The 18,936-nt window shown below is 47.3% G+C and overlaps 1 protein-coding gene across 2 annotated transcripts; it reads right to left on the bottom strand.

Moving 5' to 3' along the window:
• Positions 1 to 779: 779 nt before the first annotated feature.
• On the bottom strand, positions 780 to 17,935 carry AKAP10 (A-kinase anchoring protein 10). 2 transcript variants are annotated; one of them, XM_042879655.1, is made up of 15 exons: positions 17,416 to 17,935; positions 13,021 to 13,068; positions 11,910 to 12,092; positions 11,030 to 11,584; positions 9,767 to 9,865; positions 9,459 to 9,543; positions 9,026 to 9,149; positions 8,352 to 8,488; positions 7,251 to 7,395; positions 6,577 to 6,750; positions 5,061 to 5,170; positions 4,142 to 4,224; positions 3,532 to 3,584; positions 2,858 to 2,953; positions 780 to 2,223 (listed from the first exon to the last, which is right to left on the bottom strand). In XM_042879655.1, exons 1-15 carry the CDS (start codon positions 17,441 to 17,443, stop codon positions 2,218 to 2,220), a joined length of 1,926 nt encoding a protein of 641 aa, XP_042735589.1. In that variant the 5' UTR covers positions 17,444 to 17,935; the 3' UTR covers positions 780 to 2,217. The 2 variants fall into 2 exon arrangements, with proteins under 2 accessions (XP_042735589.1, XP_042735590.1); XM_042879656.1 differs by lacking the exon at positions 17,416 to 17,935 and adding an exon at positions 15,212 to 15,400.
• Between the last annotated feature and the right edge of the window lie 1,001 nt (positions 17,936 to 18,936).

Here is an 18,936-nt window from a genome sequence, read left to right as displayed (position 1 = left end):
ACTGCCGGGAGCGTTCCACCGAAACGCTGTTTAGCTGGGCTGGAGAAAGACTCAACCCTGCTATGCAAACCCGTCATGAAGCGAGCAATAAATTCCGTGTTGCTCGTCTCGTCTGCAGTGCAGCTGCTGAAAGAATGCGTGATCAGGGCCCAAACTTGGGGCCTGTAATCTGTAAACGTGCTCTGCTAGGAGAGCAAAGTAGCTGCTGAGGTCTGAATGTGGCCAAAGTAGGAAAAAGAAATAACGGTGGTGAACACAAAGCAGGTCGCCGTTCAGGTTTCTGCACAAGCCAGAGCTATGCACGTGTAGTTCAGCACTGCACGATGTCCATCTGCACCTCTCCCTACATCTGTGATCACACAGCCCAGCCTTGTGAGCAACCTCAGTTCCCGCTGTGCAAATCGCACCTTAAGCTAAGGAAGGAATCCTTCAGTACTTCACACTACAGCGGGTTCAGAGCTACCAGTGCTCCCTTAACGTGCAGAGCAGCCAGAACTCGGCCTTCCCAGACTTGGGTTTTCTCCATCAGCTCTCCACACATCAAAGATATCAGGCATGGCAGCAGTGAGACACCCAACACAGCCCTCCCTGCCCCCCAGTTCAGAAACTTGTTTAAGATTTATAGGCATCATCCCTAATTCGATGTCATCCATTACAAGATTAAGAAATGTTTGCAAACGTAAAGGGCAAACATGACAACATTTTACCCCTTTGATGAACCTCCACGACCTACATTAAAAGTACCAACATCTAAATTCAAATCCCATCAAAACAGAAAATTGACACAAATTTCAATATTTATATATTTTAAATCAAAACACAATTAAATAGAGTATGCTTTAAGTACATGAATACTCGGGCATGAGAGAAATAAGTGGTGGTACATAGTACCAAAAACCTATACACAGCCTTTTTGCCTTTTTTTTATATAGACAATACAGTGTCTCTCTATACAATCAAATATTGCAACAGAATAACACTTGCTAGTCAATCAAAATATTTGGAACACTGGAGATGATTTGAGTTCTTTTGCAAAGTGATTTTTCGCACAAGTTCAAGAAAAAGAAAGCAATCATGAGTAAAATAAGAAACCCGAAGTAGAAGTGTTGTATGCTAAAAGTGCAGCGATGTAACAGAGTTACACACAGTGCCTTTGATACTCTGTAAAAATCAATTCGCTGGGAGAAATGGAGGTGCTGCCTCAAGCTGTGGCTTTACTTAAAGGTTTTGCATGTTGCAAGTATTGACAGTGTGAGGAAAAAGGCGGTCAGAGGTCATTGAAGTTATTTTCCTTTGTAAACCAAACATCTGGAATTAGATACTACGTTGTTTGAGGACAACAAGCTATGCAGAATGGCAGTAACACATGGCAGCAATTACTTTTTTCCTCGCTCAGGGGATGGAAAGAAAAAAAAAGGAGCAGTCTAGCGGGTAGAATCTCCTCAAAACATGGTGTGCATTCACAGCCGAGGCTCAGGAGCAGAGGGGTGCGCAAGCAGGAGATTTAAGTCTGCTCGAGTCTGCTGTGTTAGAAGCAGGAGATGAATGTAAGTGTGCCATTGTCAGAGCTTGACAAGAAGAGTTACACCGTCCAGGCTTTGCTCCTCATCATTCTACGCTGCCTTCAAAGTTAATGCAGTTATGAAGTAAAATACATTTATCTTACAGTTGAATACTCGTCTATTTCAAGTAAGGAAAATTAAAAACTTAGAGATTTTTAGGTCATTCACTGCCAAATGAATTCACCATTTCAGGTTTGCTCCTCCAATGGCCAACGTCAGGGACACTTTCCATGGCCTCTGCAGTTACGTGTCACAAAATCACTGGCTGCAGAACCAGAAACTACAGCAAAACTCTCCCTTCCTTGTTGCGGCTTGTGTCCCCTTCCAGATATTTTGCTAGGAGTCTTTTTGAGACAGGGTCAAGTATTTGTGAAGCTGATCACAGTTCTTCAGTGACACGTTCAGCAATGATCTCTTCATCTCTAAAAACCATCATGCTAAATGCCACATACAACAGGAAAAAGTGTTTCTTCACGCTCTACAGTGGAGGTACGGGATTGCTTCTTTTTAATTCTTCCTTATAAACGAGGGAGTTATCAGCAGTTGGAGTAACAGTGCTTTGTTTTTATTGGCTGTGTTAAAGAATCCACCAAATGGGAAAGTTCACTCATTCTCAAAGCAGAAAACCAGATTTCCTGTTCTGGCATTCCTAAAATCATAGCTGGAAAAAGGAAGAGCAGGGTTAGAGTTCATCATACCCTAAAACACACACAGCAGTCACTCAATAGAGAGACATTTCGTGCTCACAGATGTTAAAGCCAGGTATGCTTACGAGTTTGGGAAAGAAAGAAAAGCTACTCTCAGTCTTCAGCTTACAGAAAGATGCTTAACTGAATCAAGAACATGTGCAGCCACTTGACATTTCCCAATATTGTGCTGAGTGACCTTTTCATCTGGTCAGACTGGAATTACGTGATTTGTAGCCAAGCTGTTAGGTGAAATTATTGTGCAAGTCATTTAAACAGAACTGCTGCAGAAAAATCAAAAGTCACATAGTAAAACTATGGGCCAGCGATTTGAGCCCCGTCTGTAGGCACCAACATGCATCAAACACCAACATGCAACACTAAACTGCTTATCAACACGGCTGCAGACTCACACAGAGCCGCTGAAGATGTTACAAAACTCCTACAGCACTGTACGCAGGCTGAAAGGAGTTCAGCACTCGGTTCTTCACACCATACAAGTCTGAACTCCTCTGTGCATTCAGAGGCACCAGGAAAGCAACCAAGAGCTCTGCTCCTCCCACACCTTGGCTCAGGCCAGTCAGAGGCGTGCATCCTTCCACCTCTTACCTTTGTGCCCTTCTCTGAGCGCTGCTCGCAGTGTGCCTGCTGCATGACATCATTGACTATCATCTTCGCTATCCGCCAGGCCATCTCTTCTTGAGCCTGCCATGGGAAAAACATCCCCAACACAAGGAATTGTTAAATGAGAATACAGCATTTTCAGCATCATTCACGTTCTCAGCCTCAGACACGCAGTTAACATTCACAACACAGTGACCTGTAAGCAGATCTTCCCTTGATGCAAATGGACTTGGCTTCCACGCACTGCATTCAATCCAACTAATAGGAATATTTACTGCTTAATACAATTTGGTGAATTTTTTATACTTCTCCAAACCCCTCTAGAGGGGAGAAATGCAGCCTGTAACCCATGTACAGCGATCACAGCAAAAAGCAAAAAACATGAGCACTGCCACTCCTAATAAAGACACTGTAATAAAACCCTGTTGACTGTAAGCACATTGTTAACGTTATCAGTTAAACCATCAAGCATTGGTGGGGGGACAAAAAGAACCCCACACCATCTCACAGGTGTGAGGTATTTGGTACACAGCCTGAGAGTTCTGACTGCTGTTATCAGAGACAGACAGAGAAACAGCCAGGATTAAGAACCTGAACACTTCACTTCCCTAATCTGGACTGTGAAGTGTGCCACGAGGAGCAGATAGAAGAGGACACACCTCATCCGTGTTTCCTTGAACCCACTTCTTCATTGCTTGTGAAAACATGGACCCTAGTTGAGACAAAAAAAAGAGCTGTATTAGCAAGCTCTGTGGCACATCCTTATTGGAGCTACTTCCCCCTACATTTCTGAATGGTCTGCACTGCTGGTGGCAGAGAACACCAGAGAGGCATGAAAGACAGGGGAACAGAGGGAGCCATGGTTCTCTTGGCAGCAAGTCCAAATCATCCCTTTTTACCAGAAAGCAGAGTTAAAAAGCAGAATTAACAGCAGATCCTTAGGAAGTGGAAGGGAGGCATGCGGTGAGCTGAGGCTCTTTTTCATTTTGAGACCAAACCTTTGAAGGTTTGATCAGCTCAGCTGCAAGAGGCTTTCAGCCCTGCCTCGTTCCATGGAGAGCTCCAGCTCCACCGGGCTGCTCTACTCCCAGCTGGACGAGAGAAGCAGCACTTGGCTAGAGAACATGGCTGGAGATGGGCTTTGCCTCAGAACAGGACAATTCCCTAAGCATCTCTGTTTGGCACTAAACAGAGCTGGACAGAGTCGAGAATCATCTTGACTGAAGTAAGGAAAAGTTCTGTGGATGTTTACTGACACTGAAAGCAAACCTTTTGATTTTTTGACATCAGGCTCCGGCTCAGATTCTCTGATAAACTGCCCCAGGTCACTGACTCGTCCAAATGTCATCTTCCTGAAGAGAGAAGAATGGAACCACACAGTTTCCAAGAGAACTTCAGCACAGGGAAAGTCACCCATCAGGAAAACAAAAGAGATCAGTACTATACAGACCCGTGTCAGAAAATTTGGCATTTTACCAGTTACCACCATTTCCACCTAAAATTGACACACTGGGGGAAAAAAAAAAATCTCCCTTCCTGTATATCTGAACAGAAGAGTCTGTATTTAAAATTATTGTATAAACTTGAAGTAGGCAAATACTTCTGTGACTCAATCCTATCAGCAGGCAGTGCCAGCAAGTGCTCTACAGAATTATAAAACATTACTAAGGAGAAAACAGCTTACAGTACTTAAGGGAACAGAAGAGTGGTAAGGAATAGAAAAGCAAAGTAGCTACAGAAACAAATTTCTGCATGAGACCCACAGGGCAAAAGAGATTTATAATGACAGCTTAAACAGAAAAACAGCAGTGCAACCTACTAATGAAGCACAAGCCTTTCTCCTTTATGGAAGCAGGGAGAAATCAAAGCTCTACATTACAGCATCAAATGCATTTTTTTTTCCTGTTGAAATCCAAATAGGAGCTGCTTTGCTGTATTTTGACTCCAAGAGGAGTAACAGCTGGAGGAAATCCTAATGTAAGTATTTCTGGCTGCCATTCTGGCCAGAGCAATGTTCACTACAACACTGGTGTTCAAACACACTAACTACACAAATTTACTTTCAGACACTAAGATACATAAAGACTGCAACATTTTGTATCTTTGTGCATTCTCAGTGCAGAAGGACATGGCAAAAATGAGAAAGACATGAAACACATGCTAGGAAGAACGAGACACTGAACCTTACCCTGCATACGTTCGTTGATATAAAGATTCTGGATCCAGACTTGCAGCATCTACAATTATTGCTTCATCAAAATTTTTCAGGATTTTAACATTAGCCTTTTTGACATTGGACTAGAAACAAGAATTCTCAGTATTAGTGCCCAATGCTAACAACTAGTAGCTTCTTAACACTTAATTACTACTTCAGAGCTTTTACACTGAGGTAAACCTCCAGACATCTCTATACAAGCACAAGAGAATTAGAGAGCATCTCCACTAAGGTGAGCTCCTCATGCAGCACAACACTGTTTATAAACAGAGGATGATAGTTACACAAACAGAGCCACCAGGCACAACGTGCAGGTCAGCACACACATGCAGATAGCAGGCTGCTAGCTAAGCATTATCAGCCCAACAGATCTGCGTGTGCATGGCCATTATTTGTTTGCCTCACTTGTCCCTCTCACGTCCTTGGTGAGCAACTCCCCAACACTGTGCTTCCCCCAGAAACAGAGAACAATATTTATCTTTTGGTCTGGAGCACTTATATGAGATTATGGAAAAAAAAAAATAAGGAAACATTTGAGCACCAGCAGGGAGAACACAAATGCACAGCAATCTACAAGCACTGAAAGCACCTCAGCTCAGAACAAACACTACAGCAGCTGCCTGGCAATCTCCTTTCCTGCTGGTCTGTGTAAGTGCTGTTCGTTATACAGAAACATGCAGAGCACTGGAGGTTCTCCTACTCAGATAAGTAAGAATGTACGGCACAAAGCACAGCATTCCCTAAACCCTCCAAGCAAGTCAGTTGCAAGCAGTTTCTCCTCCTCTTTCTATCAGGCAGCAGGACAATTCAAGACGGTCAGAACACAGATTTTGCTCCCATTTCACCAGGAAGTACAAAATTAGTGAAAGCAGAAGTGCTGCTTTCAGGTTGCTGGAAACACAGCATGTCAGGATTGCTGGTCTACATACCAGATTAAGCCCCCTGGTCGCACTGCAGCATTCAGCAGAAAAGCAATTCAGCAGAAGCAGATCCTGCTTGGCTTTTCTGCTCTCAGCTGGGCCTGCACTTGCAAGCTGGACTGGTTACAGATAAACTGGAATCTGCTCATCTTTTCCCTTGCAGACATTTGAATTACGAAAAGCAAGAATTTTTGGAACAGACAACCCCTGGTTGAAGGGTTTCCCTGATGTTATTTGGATGGTTGCAGAATGGAATGTGCTCCACTGCCTGTGTCTTAAGTTAGGCCCATGGAGGAACATGGTTCTCAGGAAGCAGCATCCCAAAAGGTAATACCAAAAGATGCTGACCCACAACCAGGGCACTGCACAGGGCAGATACCTTTCCTATGTCACTGAGATGTGCACTGCGTAAAGCCAACAGAAACCAAGTCACGTTCTTGTTTCTACACAGTGCTGCAAAGGGAGAAGCACACAGCTCCAGTTATGGTTGATCAACTATCAGGGTGCCCTGCCCAGCAATGCCAACATGACTGCAGCTTTCACCAGAAGGGAATCAAAACAGCTCCTACCTGGGAGGCAGAGCCATCCGAGCCCCCTATGGAATCACTGTCCGGAGAGCCACCAGGCCCTTGAATATTCAGTGCAATGTTTCCTCCTGGAAATTCATCTCCTCGAACTGAATGGATAAGATCATTCAAGTATTTGTAATAAAGGTTGCTGGACAAGAAACCAGGCAAAAAAACCTGAGAGACAGAAGAAGTCCTCTTTAATCAAGGCTGTCCTGCACAATTTCCATAGGTCTCTTGTAGAACAGAAGGGACACACGAACACCTCAGCCCCAGTGTGGGCGGCACACGCGTTCCCACAAAGAATTAAGCTGGATTAGCTACTGCGTTACTTTCAGTCCTGCTGCAAAATGAAACAAATTGCTAGACAGTAACCAAAGCCCCACAACCAGGAACTGAAACTCAGACTTTTTTTTCCCCTCAGGAAAGGCCTGAGCACCCAGCAGGCTCACAGCCATTTTGCTACAATGCTCAAAACCACACCTTGCCATCTTTTCAAGTCAGGCTGGGGAAAACATGCTAGCAAACTTCACTAATACTGCTGTATTACCTATGCAAACAGGAAGTCATTAAAACAACAGGACGAGGCAAAGATGCTAAAAGGAATGCCTGACACTGCAGAAGTCTCCCCATCATCTCTACTAACTGCCAAAACCTGTCTGAAGGAGGTGTCTCACCGTCTCCATGGTAGTCCAGGCCTGCCGTAGGGGAGTAGTGAAACAGTTAGGGAGAGGCCCACCTTCCCTGCAGATGTTGGATTCAATCTCTAACCTCACAGAGTCATCAAACCCAAGAGGATGCGTGGCTTGAAGGGAGAAGTACCTGCAGCACCAGACAGGAGAAGACAACACAAAAGGTTTTGCAAAGTTTTGCCAATGCTGAATACCTGCCCCTTTTCCACCAGAGGCCTTAAACACCACTGCAGCCACTAGATGGTGCTGGCTTCAAAACGCATGCACAGCTCCTATCAACTAAGGGCAGGGAGGAAAAAAGTCTCCAGTTCACAGAAACAGCTTTGATAAAGCCTTTCCCTGAAGGTAGGGATAGAACAAACAAAGCACAGTGTGATCATCAGTGAGCAGAGCCTGACACACAGCTCTGTAACAGAGAAACAGGAATGAAGCAGAAAATATCCATAACTGTGAAGCAGCATTTGCTCATTAAAAACTGAGTTTGTTAATGAAGGGAGGGGGGAAAAGGGGTGGAACCAACACAAGCAAGTTCTTTCCTTCTTCAACTTTTACTTCATATTAGAATAGGCTGCCAGCAAGATTCTGATAACAAGCCTCACAATTAGGCTTCCAGAAGCAGTTCTTATGTCCATCCTCCAGCAGCACTAAGCTGAAACCCAAAATATAGAAGTAACACTACTGAAGTCTGGACATGTCCTTAAAAAAAAAAATCTTTTGAAACATTAAAAACAAGCTCTGTGTGGCTTTTACTATGTATGGTGAAAGCACTTGTAGTCCATGTGTAATGGCTAAGAGAATCGGAAAGTTAGACTCTTCTGCACTTACACATCTGCTTTAGCAATCAAGTCCTTAGAATTCTGTTTTTTGTTTAAAGAACAAAGTCTTTATAAGGATTTTCTCCTTACATATGAGGAAAACTCTGGGTTTTTGTGCACACACACAGAGGCCATCTAAATAGCATTTCAGCAAAGCAGTGCACAGCTGCAGAGCACCGTCTGCAAATTAAAAGCTCCTCTCTCACTGTGCAACACAGAAGTATAAGGACAAAACCAGAGCTTCAGAAAGGTAACTGTTGAACTCCCTCACTTGTCATATAAAATCATGGCGTCATTCTGTGCTTCTTGCCCATCATACTGGCCTTTTTTGGCAGCAAGTTGAGACTGGAAGTTATCTGCTGCCAACCAGAACTGCAATACATTGACTGCATCTTCCTTCTCCATGTACTAGAAGGGAAAATTAAAAAACAAAGTTTCAGCAAGCAATACAATTAACACAAACCCATCCCATCCCACTGCTTGTTTGCGCTGTATGACAGACAGACAAGAATCTGTTTTCATGCTATGCTGGTACAGCACCACACAACAATCATTCAACCTATCACTTCAGCCCAGTGCCCTCTTCAAGTAGATAAATTCTGGTTTTAATACATTTAATGCTCTCCAAGTCACTGCTTCATAGGGCAAGATTAAGAAGTCCACATCAGAGCTCCTACAAAGCACAGTCACACAGAAGTGGTCACTGAACTGAAGATACAAATACTTGTTCTACAATATAGCATAAAGGTTTGGATGTGAAATTGCTCTACACATGGACAAGAACAGCCCAATCATTTCAACTACACTTAAACATAACCCAGGGAAATGATACACCTCATCTCTCTGGTTATATTTAAGGTGTCTGTATTGGAGCTTTCAAGGAACGAGTTATTCTCTATCAAATGGAAAGGGACAAGAAATACAAGCCCAAAACCTAACACCCACCTCAGAGAAGTAGAACAGAGCTGATTCACAGAAAAGTATGTCAGCCAGATAAACAGTCCCACTGGTCAGCACCTCGATCTGGTATTTACAGAAATGATGACTTCGCAGAAACTCACTAAAGTGCCTGCAGGCAGAGCAACAATTTGTTATTAAGGGTCAACAGCATTAAATGCACTTTATGAACCAGTTCCCTCTTGCCCCAGAAGCCTTCAGTCAGACAGAAACAGCACAGGGTACAGAAACAATGTGAGAACAACACACAGAGTGCAGTAATATCACACAAACACAACTTCAGCAAGCAATCCCAAGAGCAGATTTGCAGGCAGAGATCTGAACACAGTTACAAGTGCAGAAGACACCATACAATGTTTTAAGTCTTCATAAGCATTTTTAATGGGACCACCTTTTGCAAAGGACAACACACACCACTTACTCTTGTTCCATTGCATTAAACACTATGGACTGTGCTGTAACAAAGCAGTTAGGATCCACTTGTCCATCTTCCCCACAGATTTTTGCTGCAAAGAAAGAACAGCTTAGTTGTAACGCACAGTTGGTTTACTGGCTTGAAAGATGGGCAATGGCTAGTTCATGAAATACTGCACTTCAAACCTGCTGGAATCAGCTGGCCCTGACCATGCAAAAAGGCCTTTCAAGAGACACTGGCTCTACTTTCTGAAGATTCCAGAAATAGATCATTACGTGGAAGCTCTAAAATTAATAAGCAGAATGCAGTCTTACCAACTATGTCATTTCTCATCACTTCTGTAACAGGTATTGGTTTAGCAGCATCTGGAGAAATATATTTGGTAAAAGTACTAACTGCATCCCGTTCTATACCTACAAGAAAGAAACACAGGATCAAACTCTGTATTACTGGCACACGTCTAAAAAGGAGTGAATGACAAACAAACACCTGCTCTTCAGAAAAGCGAGCATCTGACCAGCAGTGACAGCCTCCTTCCCACGAAGCTTTCAGCTCCTTTCTCCACACTTTGCTATCAGCAAGCTGCTGTGGCTGTGCTGTCTCCAGCCAGGCCACAACAAAGCCAGCACAGACTTTCTAGTGAGGAGGACTGCAGCAGCGTAGCTCCAAATTCCCTACCACCAAACAGAAGAGGGCCCTTATCCTCAGCTGCTCCCCTCAGCCCAGCAGTCACACCTCTGCTTTCTAGAGCATCACTGTTTGCTTAAGATGCTTTGGGGCTGAGGTTATGTATTCTGAAGGGATATGACAAGTAACTATGTGAGAAAGGCAAACAGTAAGAGAAAGGGATGCAACACAAGGAAACAGTTGAGCAAACAAAAGGAACCACTATGAAGAAAGGAGTGTTTCCTTTTTGACTGCAGACTTGCATAAAATGAAGGAGGACTGAGTAGATGCAGAATAAAGAAACAGGTTATTGTGCATGTAGCTTACTATGAAAAATAAGTATTTCAAGGGCATCCTTACTTCCAGTAGCCTCTGAAGAGGTGGACTCCAAATGAGAATAATCAGTTACAAGGGAAGGAACTCTATCAAATAAATCCAAGAATAAGAACAGTACGTTCCATACAACATTCCTACACGTCTTTTCTAATGAACACGTAGGTACTAATGCTTTTGTAACGAATGTTTTATGTTACACAGGATATTTACCTTCCTTGGAAAGTTCATCATCAGCTCTCAGCCCCACTCTCCAAATTTCCTACAATTCTCTTAAGTTGTGGAGTGGGATGAGTGAGGAAACACCAGACAGTGCAACGTTCATCTTTGTTTCTTATGGCCACACGCAGAGGATCAGAGTATGCAATGATTTTTCAGCAGCACATTTATTTTTAAACAACCAGTAAAAATACACAGCGCTTACATTGACTATCAGCTTACACAGCGACTTACTGACACACAAAATGATTTCCCCCCTCACAGCATCACACCACACTTATTAAGACGAGATGAGCACCCAGACAGCTCATCTTGCACATCCCCCACCTTTTTCAAAACAGAGAACACACACCACTTACTTTTCATTAGTTTTCCTGACAAGTCTTTCAGTGCAGATGAGGGACTGTTTCTATTTGATACTGTAAGCTTGGAAGATTCTTGATGGTCAGCTGGAACAGAATGTGTCCCTGTCTCGGATTTTCTTAGACAAAGGACGTTGGTATCATCGCTCTCCTGACCTGAGAGCACGTGGTTCCGGCTGTTGCGAGTTCTGTCGTTCTTGTCTGGAGTCACTGATCTGGTCCTGAGCAGATGGACAGTGCTAGCATCCTCCAGTCTCTCCTCAAGCAGCCCAGGGGGAGAAGAAGATGCAATTTCCTGCTGCTTTGAGGGCGACACCGGCTCCGCCAGCGAACTCTGCTTAACTGTGTTCAGGCTGTGTGCTCTTATACGGGACCACGTCGTGGAGTGAAAGCTCTCAGCCTCTAACCAAAACTTAACCAAGTGTTCCATCCTGCGCAGTTCCATAAACTGGATAAAATAAGGGAGGGCTACACTGTCCTGCAGAACTTGTTCAAGGGTCTTCGAAAGGCTTGATTTGGTCTCTTGGGCCTGATAATTCAGACATGATCTGCCTAAAGAAAAACAGCACAGGAATGACTCCATACTGTGCCACAGACGTTTGTATTCAATATAAAAACACAGGCAGCAAAGAGATGATTCTATCTGATGGTCCACAAGGCAAAGGCATCTCTTGTAAGAGAAACCAAACAGTCAATGAACTTATTGCCTGCTCAAAATCCTTCCAGGCTAACGCAGACACCACTGAAATGGCAGAGAAATGTTTCAGTTACCTACTGTGCTTGACTGAAAACCAAGAGATAAGGAGCACACCAGTAACGTGCAAAAGGAAAAAGAAAAGAAATTGCTGACAGTCCTGCAGAACAGATGAAGCCTTACCTAAGTCTCCGAAATGAGCAGCTTCCATGTGACTTGGCTGCTTCTTAAGGGCAGCTGTCCGACTGCTAGAAAAAGAGTCCATGTTGGCAGAGATGGCGTTAATTGCCACATGGCTTGGTCCTGCAGCCTCCAGCAAGGCATGATTTCTAGTGCTTCTTTGAGGGGAATGTACAGGTACTGGAGCTGGAATTAAGACAGCAGTGATTAAAAGGAAAGGACCCTACCACCATTTCTATGCATTATCCAACATGAAGCACTCCCAGAATAAACCAGAGGGGCTGCAAGAGTATAGCATCCCTCGGTTCTTTTAAAACATGGCTGCCTACTTGAGCCAAAAGAGCACAAAGAATTCCCTCATACAAAACTCAAACACATTAAAAGCATCAATTAATTATTGCTTGGTGACAGAGCTGGAAAAAAGCAACGTGGCACAGCGAGGCCAGTTTCAAAAGCTCATGGGAAGCTGCATTTCATTAGCATGTCAGGCAAGGACATCTCACACCTCTCCTGTTAAAAATAAGTGAGTCAGATGACACGCTATCTCAGCACTACTTCATCGTGATGCACCTCATCAAGGTGTCAGGGAAGTTGGTGTTCTTGACTTTCATGCTGCATCACTTTATTTTTATTCCCCATTTGGTGACGTGAGATGACAGGAGCTGACGATTTCACACTTATACAGCACTGTGACAGATCACTTGAAGCAGCAGAACAGGAGGACTAAAACATCCATTACAAACACTTTAGGCGAGGTTGTTCGAAATCTAAGCATCAAAATTGCAAAGGACACAACAAATAAACAAGGAACTTCAAGGAATTCAGCTTAGACAAGGAGCAGGCGCTCCTTGCAAGGTGACTGAGTTTTGTGATTACTCTGCATTGAAGCTCACATCTGACATAATTTCATATTTCTAGATTCAGCAGATTGGCTGGGAAAGAGTGGAGCTACAAGCACTGAAGAACAGAACCAAGTAGGGTCCATTTAAGGCTTAAGGTTTAAGGCTTAGGCCACGTTTTGCTCAGTTGTAAGGAAGTCCTCCCAGCAGTAAAACAAAAGTGGCAGATGACAGTACAGATCTGATGCTATAAATGAAATAAATATTGATCTTACTTTTAATTGCTTTCACATCTGTGGTCTTTTCTTGTTCTTTGCCTTTCACTGTAAAACATGAAGGGAAATGTTACTGCTATTTTGAGTGATAAAAAGCATCCACCAGAGAACAAATGTGACATTTCTAACTTCAGCAAGTATCAAAGGAAGATGCAAGCCATCACCTTGTTCAAACGGATCTTAAATCTGCACATCTCAGAACTGATGGCTTTCCAAAGCTGTTGTGCTGCTTTAGTTTCCAAAGCAAACCCTTCTCATTCATAAACTAAGTCTAACGAAACACACAACATTAGGATGATGATCTGGAAAGATGCTGCCCAAGTGATTGAAGCAAGGCTAGGTTCAAGGTTACTTCAATAAACAGCACTGATGGGAAAGGATGGGACAGATGTGTTTTAAGAGCAGGGCACCAGCAGGTGCTCTCTGAGCCACAAGTCATGCCTGGAAAGAAAAGGAGAGCAGCAGTGTGTGCAGAGCCAGAAAAGGCCAAGTTAACACCCAGCTCATCCCGGAGCACTGATTCTGGACACCTCCCAGACAGATCCGTGAGCAGTAACTGACTCCAATCAAACATTTACATTATAAAACATGAGGAGATTTTTAAAAAAAATGCTTCCAACTTCAATTGAAGTGTTTTAAATATTTTAAAGGGAACCATCAGCTCTGGTTACATAATGGGCTGCACAGCCGCACCACCACTGCCGGCCTGCATGGGGAGTGGGCAGGGCAGGATGGAGCCCTCAGGGAGGTTTAAGTCGGTGGTTTCCACATTCCCAGACACAGAAAGGTTTCAGCTGCAGCCACAAGAGATGGATTCCTTTAAACTGACCTCCTGCAGCCAAATCCAACCTGGACACAAGCAGTGACAACAACCAGCTTTTACATAACCCTGAGCGTACTGATGTGAGGGAGAGACATCACTAAGAAATCCCCATTTCACATGTCTGAAATAACACTGAGCCACAACACAGACAAGGCAACCCGCATGCAGCGTTACCAACTTCCTCTCTCTTTAAGGACGCAAAGAGTTCACTCATCAAATTGAACCTTAACTTCTGACAATGATTCCCACATTTCAGCAGAGGAGTCCTCCACGTGCCCACCTTCCTCTGCTCATTCCTTCCCACCAGCCACTCGGCTCCTCCCTCATTCCCCACACACTGCTGCTAATACAAACTCCTGGGTCACACTGCCAACCTCTCTGCGCACACGCTGCTATCATTTCATTCAGAAAAAAAAACACCTGTTTTCATTTATACCCCACACTGTATCCTCTTAAAGAGCAGGAGTCCAAGACAAAGACAGCGGAGCTTTTGTCCAGTTTTGGCCTGCAGGTCTGCAGTTTTATCATAAGCATTTATTTGCTGCTGCTCCCCCAGCTGCAGTTTGAGCTCTTATCTAAAGTACCTTTAATGCAGATAAACAAAACAATATTAATCCACATACAACCTGGATGAAAGCTCACTCATCTCCTGCTTTTAACAGTGCCTCCCTGGGTCATTCAGCTCCTGTTGTGCCTCTGAGGCCAGAGATTCTTCCACTAATGCACAGCGCAGACACTGTTATGCACTGCAGCGCTTCTTTGGTGAGAAAGTTCTCATGGAAACCGAGGCTGTTTGATGGTTCAGCACAGGAGGAACCTTCAGTCCCTCACATCAGCCCCCCCCACACGGCAGAAGCAGCTTGGAGCAGTTTGCTTACGGACAACACAGACGTTTAGATCTGCAGCTCCACTTCAATACGCAGACAGCCCTAAAAGGATGACGGCACTCACAAAACCCGCAGCGGTTCACAAGTGCTAAAATGACCCGAAGCGCGTTACTGCAGCCCCGCATTTCTGGAGCCCTGCTCGACCTGCGCCGTGTAACACCCGCAAAACGACTCACGGGACCCTCCGGCGCCGATTCCCGTCGTCGTTACAAAGACCTCAGCACAGCTCGGTTCCTCTTTCTGCCGGAGCTTCGGCCGCAACGCGCAGCGCCGCGTCCCCAACAGCGCCGCACGGAGCAGCGAGGCGCCAGCGGCGCTCCGCCCGGCAGCGCCGGGAATGGCGAAGCCGCACCACAGGGAGCCCCGCGCGGCCCGACCCAACCCCGGACGCTCCCTCAGCTCCGCGCGGTGCCCGGGCCGCGGCCAGGAGAGCGGCACTCGGGGTTGCCCGCCCGCCTGCCCCCCCGCGGCCCTCCTCTACCTTTCCGCCTGAAGAAGGACATGGTGCCGGGGAGGGGGCAAAGCGGCCGCTGGGAGGGAGGGAGGAAGGGGCGGGGGGACGCGGGGCAGCGAGCCGGGCTCCCTATGAATGAGGCGCCTTCCCCCGCCCGCCGCCACCTCTCCCTCCGCCTCTTCCTCCCGCGGAGGCGCCAGCGGCCGCCATATTGTCAACAACCGCCCCGCTCCCTCTTCCGGTCGGCAGTGCGCGGAGCCTGTCGGGATGCGGCCGCTCCCCCCGCCCTCGGGCGGCCCGCCAATCCGCGGCGCGGGGCGGCCATCTTAGAAGAGGGCACGGAGCGGGGCGGCCATCTTGGAAGAGGGCAAGGCGCGGGGCGTCGAAGCACGGCGCCATCTTGGGAGAGGGCGGAGCGCGGCCCGGCCGGGTGGGGAATGCAACCGGGCGACTCGGAAAGGCGGGATTGCCGAGGTGCGGCCTCAGAATGCCCTCTTTGGCCGCGGGGAACGGGGCAGAGGAGCCCGTGTCCTTCATAGAAATCCCGAGTTGTCCGCCATGCGCTGAGCTGAAGGGCTCCGTCTGTGTTCAGCCGCACCGGCGGTTCTAACGCTGGGGGGCGCTGTGCGGTGCTGTGCTGTGGGTCACGTGGGTCCTGCGGTGCCGCCAGCCCGGCTCTCGCTAATTAACACTCATTAATTGCATAAGAGCTGTGCGGGGACCTGCGCGGCGCTGCCGGCTCTCAGGCAGGAGGCGCAGCTCGGCAGCGCTCTGCAGCTTGCTTGCTTTGAATGTTATTTCTGCTAACTGGTGCTCTTTGATACGGCTCTGTGCGTGCCCAGAGGCCAGCTCGAGGAAGGTGATTTGCATAATGAGCCGAATTATTTAATTGGTGCGTAACCGGAGAGGTTGGTAATAAAGTCAAATATCCAGCAGGTGAACAATCAGAAGGAACGGGGTGAATCGCAGAGGGGAGGTGAAATGAACATCTGTCAGCATTGGAACCCAGAGCTGCGCCCCAGCCTGACCTCCAGCACCCCCAGGGCAACGCACAGCTGCCGGCTCTGCCCGCGCTGCAGTGCTGAGGGGCTCCAGACCTGCGGGTCACCAGGAGGTTTTCGCTGTGTTTGCTGGAGTTGAGGCAGGATGTGCTGCATTGCAGAATCACGTGCTGGCTGAGCTGCCGCTGCTGGTGAACATCCTATGGAAGCCTGATCCTTTTTTTGACACGTCTTCCTCCTATTGCCGGGCCCGTGGGTCACCACTAACACAGCTGAGCGGTGGTGGAAGCGAGCAAGCAAGCTTTCTAACAAACAGCTTTGGTTTGGATGTTTCTGTTCAGTCAGCCTGGACCCTTCCATGCTGGGACACGCAGTCCCAGGAGGCTGCGCTGCCAGCTGTGAGGTGGCTGTTTTGCCATCAGGAAGGCAGGGCTGGCAGGGACCCGGCCAGCTGGCACCGTGCTGTTGGGAGGGTAAACTGTAGGCATCCCCCATCAGACCTGATGAAGAAGACCTTTTATTTTGCAATTAACTTTCAAGCGATGGCTCCTTTTCCAACAGACTAATCCAAAATCTGTCAAAGGCCTCGGGATAATTCAATTATCTTTTTATCAGATCCTAGATAATTGATGAAACCTCGAGCTACAAGCATGTTTGGCATGAATTACATTTACTGGACTGAAATTATCTCCCCCTTTTGGGAATGTGCAGAAAGGCTGAAGCTCCAATCCACGGTTCATCTTTCAGCCTCAGACCCTGGAGATTGGAACGGGGAACATGAGAAGCATCAGGTTGTGGAGTTTGTAACAGAACATGACAGATTAATTAACGGAATAATCAGTTGAAATATGACTTCAGGACATAGGTTGGCCAACATCAGAGCGGTTCGAGGACACCTCCCTAAATTAAAGTATTCAAAGGAAAATAGAAAGGTATCGTTGCTTGGTAATTTTTCCCTCTCTATAGCTTGCAAACTAAACAAGCTTTTGTACATGAAAAGATTTACGTGGGATGTGCTTGTTTGGACAGAATTAATAAAGCAGAACAAGACTTTGTTGATAGCTTGGTGTCTTTGACTCACAGATAATTAATCACAGGGAACTGCCCAGCTCAATTACAGCACTCAAAAACCACATGTATAACAAACTGTGTTTTGGGCTTTTTCCAGTTCTCACAAGAGAACAGAATGAATGAGAACCGAATGGACAGAACAGGCACTCGTTTACTTACACGCATTTACGTGGTGTTGGGATTCCATCTCATACGTCGATTTCTCACTACTTTGGGAACACTGTAACAGAAATGGATATGAATGGATTTCAAAGGAAGGCAATTATCCCACGTAGGAAACCAAAGCGATTCCATTCAAACATTGCAGTCCCTCCTCGTCTCCTGCCGCTGAGCAGGAAGGCCTGCCGCAGGTGGGGGACTGGCACAAGTGAGGGCTGGGGGGCGGCTGTCTGACATGTCAGGGGCAAAACGTGAACGTGGGAGTGCAGTGCAGAACTGTGTGAAACACAACACGGCAGTCCCAGCAGGATGGCTGCACCCGGGGCGTCTGAGCTCCGTGTGTTTCTGCCAACCTGGGAACCTGGGAAAAGAACACTTGGTGTGATTTTGTCCCTTGTGAACTTTCCTCGAAGTTACAGGCTTACAAGCGCGCACAGCGCTTTTCAATGCGAGAAAAAGACACATCCCCGTGCAGCAAGACATCCCCAGAAGCAGCGCAGCGCTGCATCCCCGATGCTCCGTCCGAGGGCTCGGCAGCGAAGCTCGGCTCGTTCCGCGCTCCTCTTCGGGGCGCTGCCAGCGCGCACCGCGAGAGGGAGCGCGGCCCTCGGCTGCTGCGTGCGGTACCGGAGCGCTGCGGGCTGCCCGGCGGGCACCGAACCTACGAGCCCAGATCTGAAGGGAAAGATCTTCTTTTCCTTTTCTTCTCCCTTCCCTTCCCTTCCCTTCCCTTCCCTTCCCTTCCCTTCCCTTCCCATTTCCACAAAAAATCTGTCCTGGTACCCTCATCTCTGCTTCATCTCTGTGGGCAATAACTGCCTGAAGCATGTTTGAAGATACTGGGGCAGAATAAACGATTTTATGCCGTGTTTACAAAGGGCTCTGCCCGCTTGGGGGCAGCTGGGGGCTCCTTTGGGGCGATGAGAGCAGTCAGATCTGCGGGACGCGAGCGCTGATGCTCAGCGCGTACTGCGGGGCAGAACCAAACCTGCCCGATCCGTGAAGTTTCACGGTGACTGCTAAAACCAACCCGTCAGCGCTGGGAGGCGCACCGTTTGGATTCAAAGCCCCAGTTCCCGGCGATCATTCTGCGTTTCACGCGCTGTAGGGAAAGCCACAAGATGCAATGGTAACGCTATCCCTGCTCCGGGACCCGGACCCGTGCTGGGGACGTCCGGAAGGCTCATCGGGTGTGCGCACCGTGCGTGCGTTCCGGAATCCCTTCACGATGCGCCCCCAGATGAGCTGTGCAGGGTCACGGAGCAGGGACCCCCCCTCCCGCCCCCCCGGGAAGGCGCAGCCCCGGAGCCGCAGCGCTTTCGGCGCTGAAAATAACGCCACAAACGGCAACTCTTTGCGGAGCCGTTCCGCACGCGGAGAGCCGCGAGCTGCGGCGACGAAACGCCGTAACCCCTCCGAACGTGCGCGCAGGTGACGGGGCGCCGTTCCCCCCGCGGGACTCCCCTCCCCACCCCGCCCGCCGCGGGTGTCGCAACCGCGCCCGGCCTCAGCCGCGCCCCG

Source organism: Lagopus leucura, unplaced genomic scaffold (assembly GCF_019238085.1).
Source record: "Lagopus leucura isolate 7727_CA_CO unplaced genomic scaffold, USGS_WTPT01 Super-Scaffold_100024, whole genome shotgun sequence".
Taxonomy (NCBI): domain Eukaryota; kingdom Metazoa; phylum Chordata; class Aves; order Galliformes; family Phasianidae; genus Lagopus; species Lagopus leucura.
The sequence above is the reverse complement of the archived record's forward strand: the minus strand, read 5'-3'. Positions and strand labels throughout refer to the sequence as shown.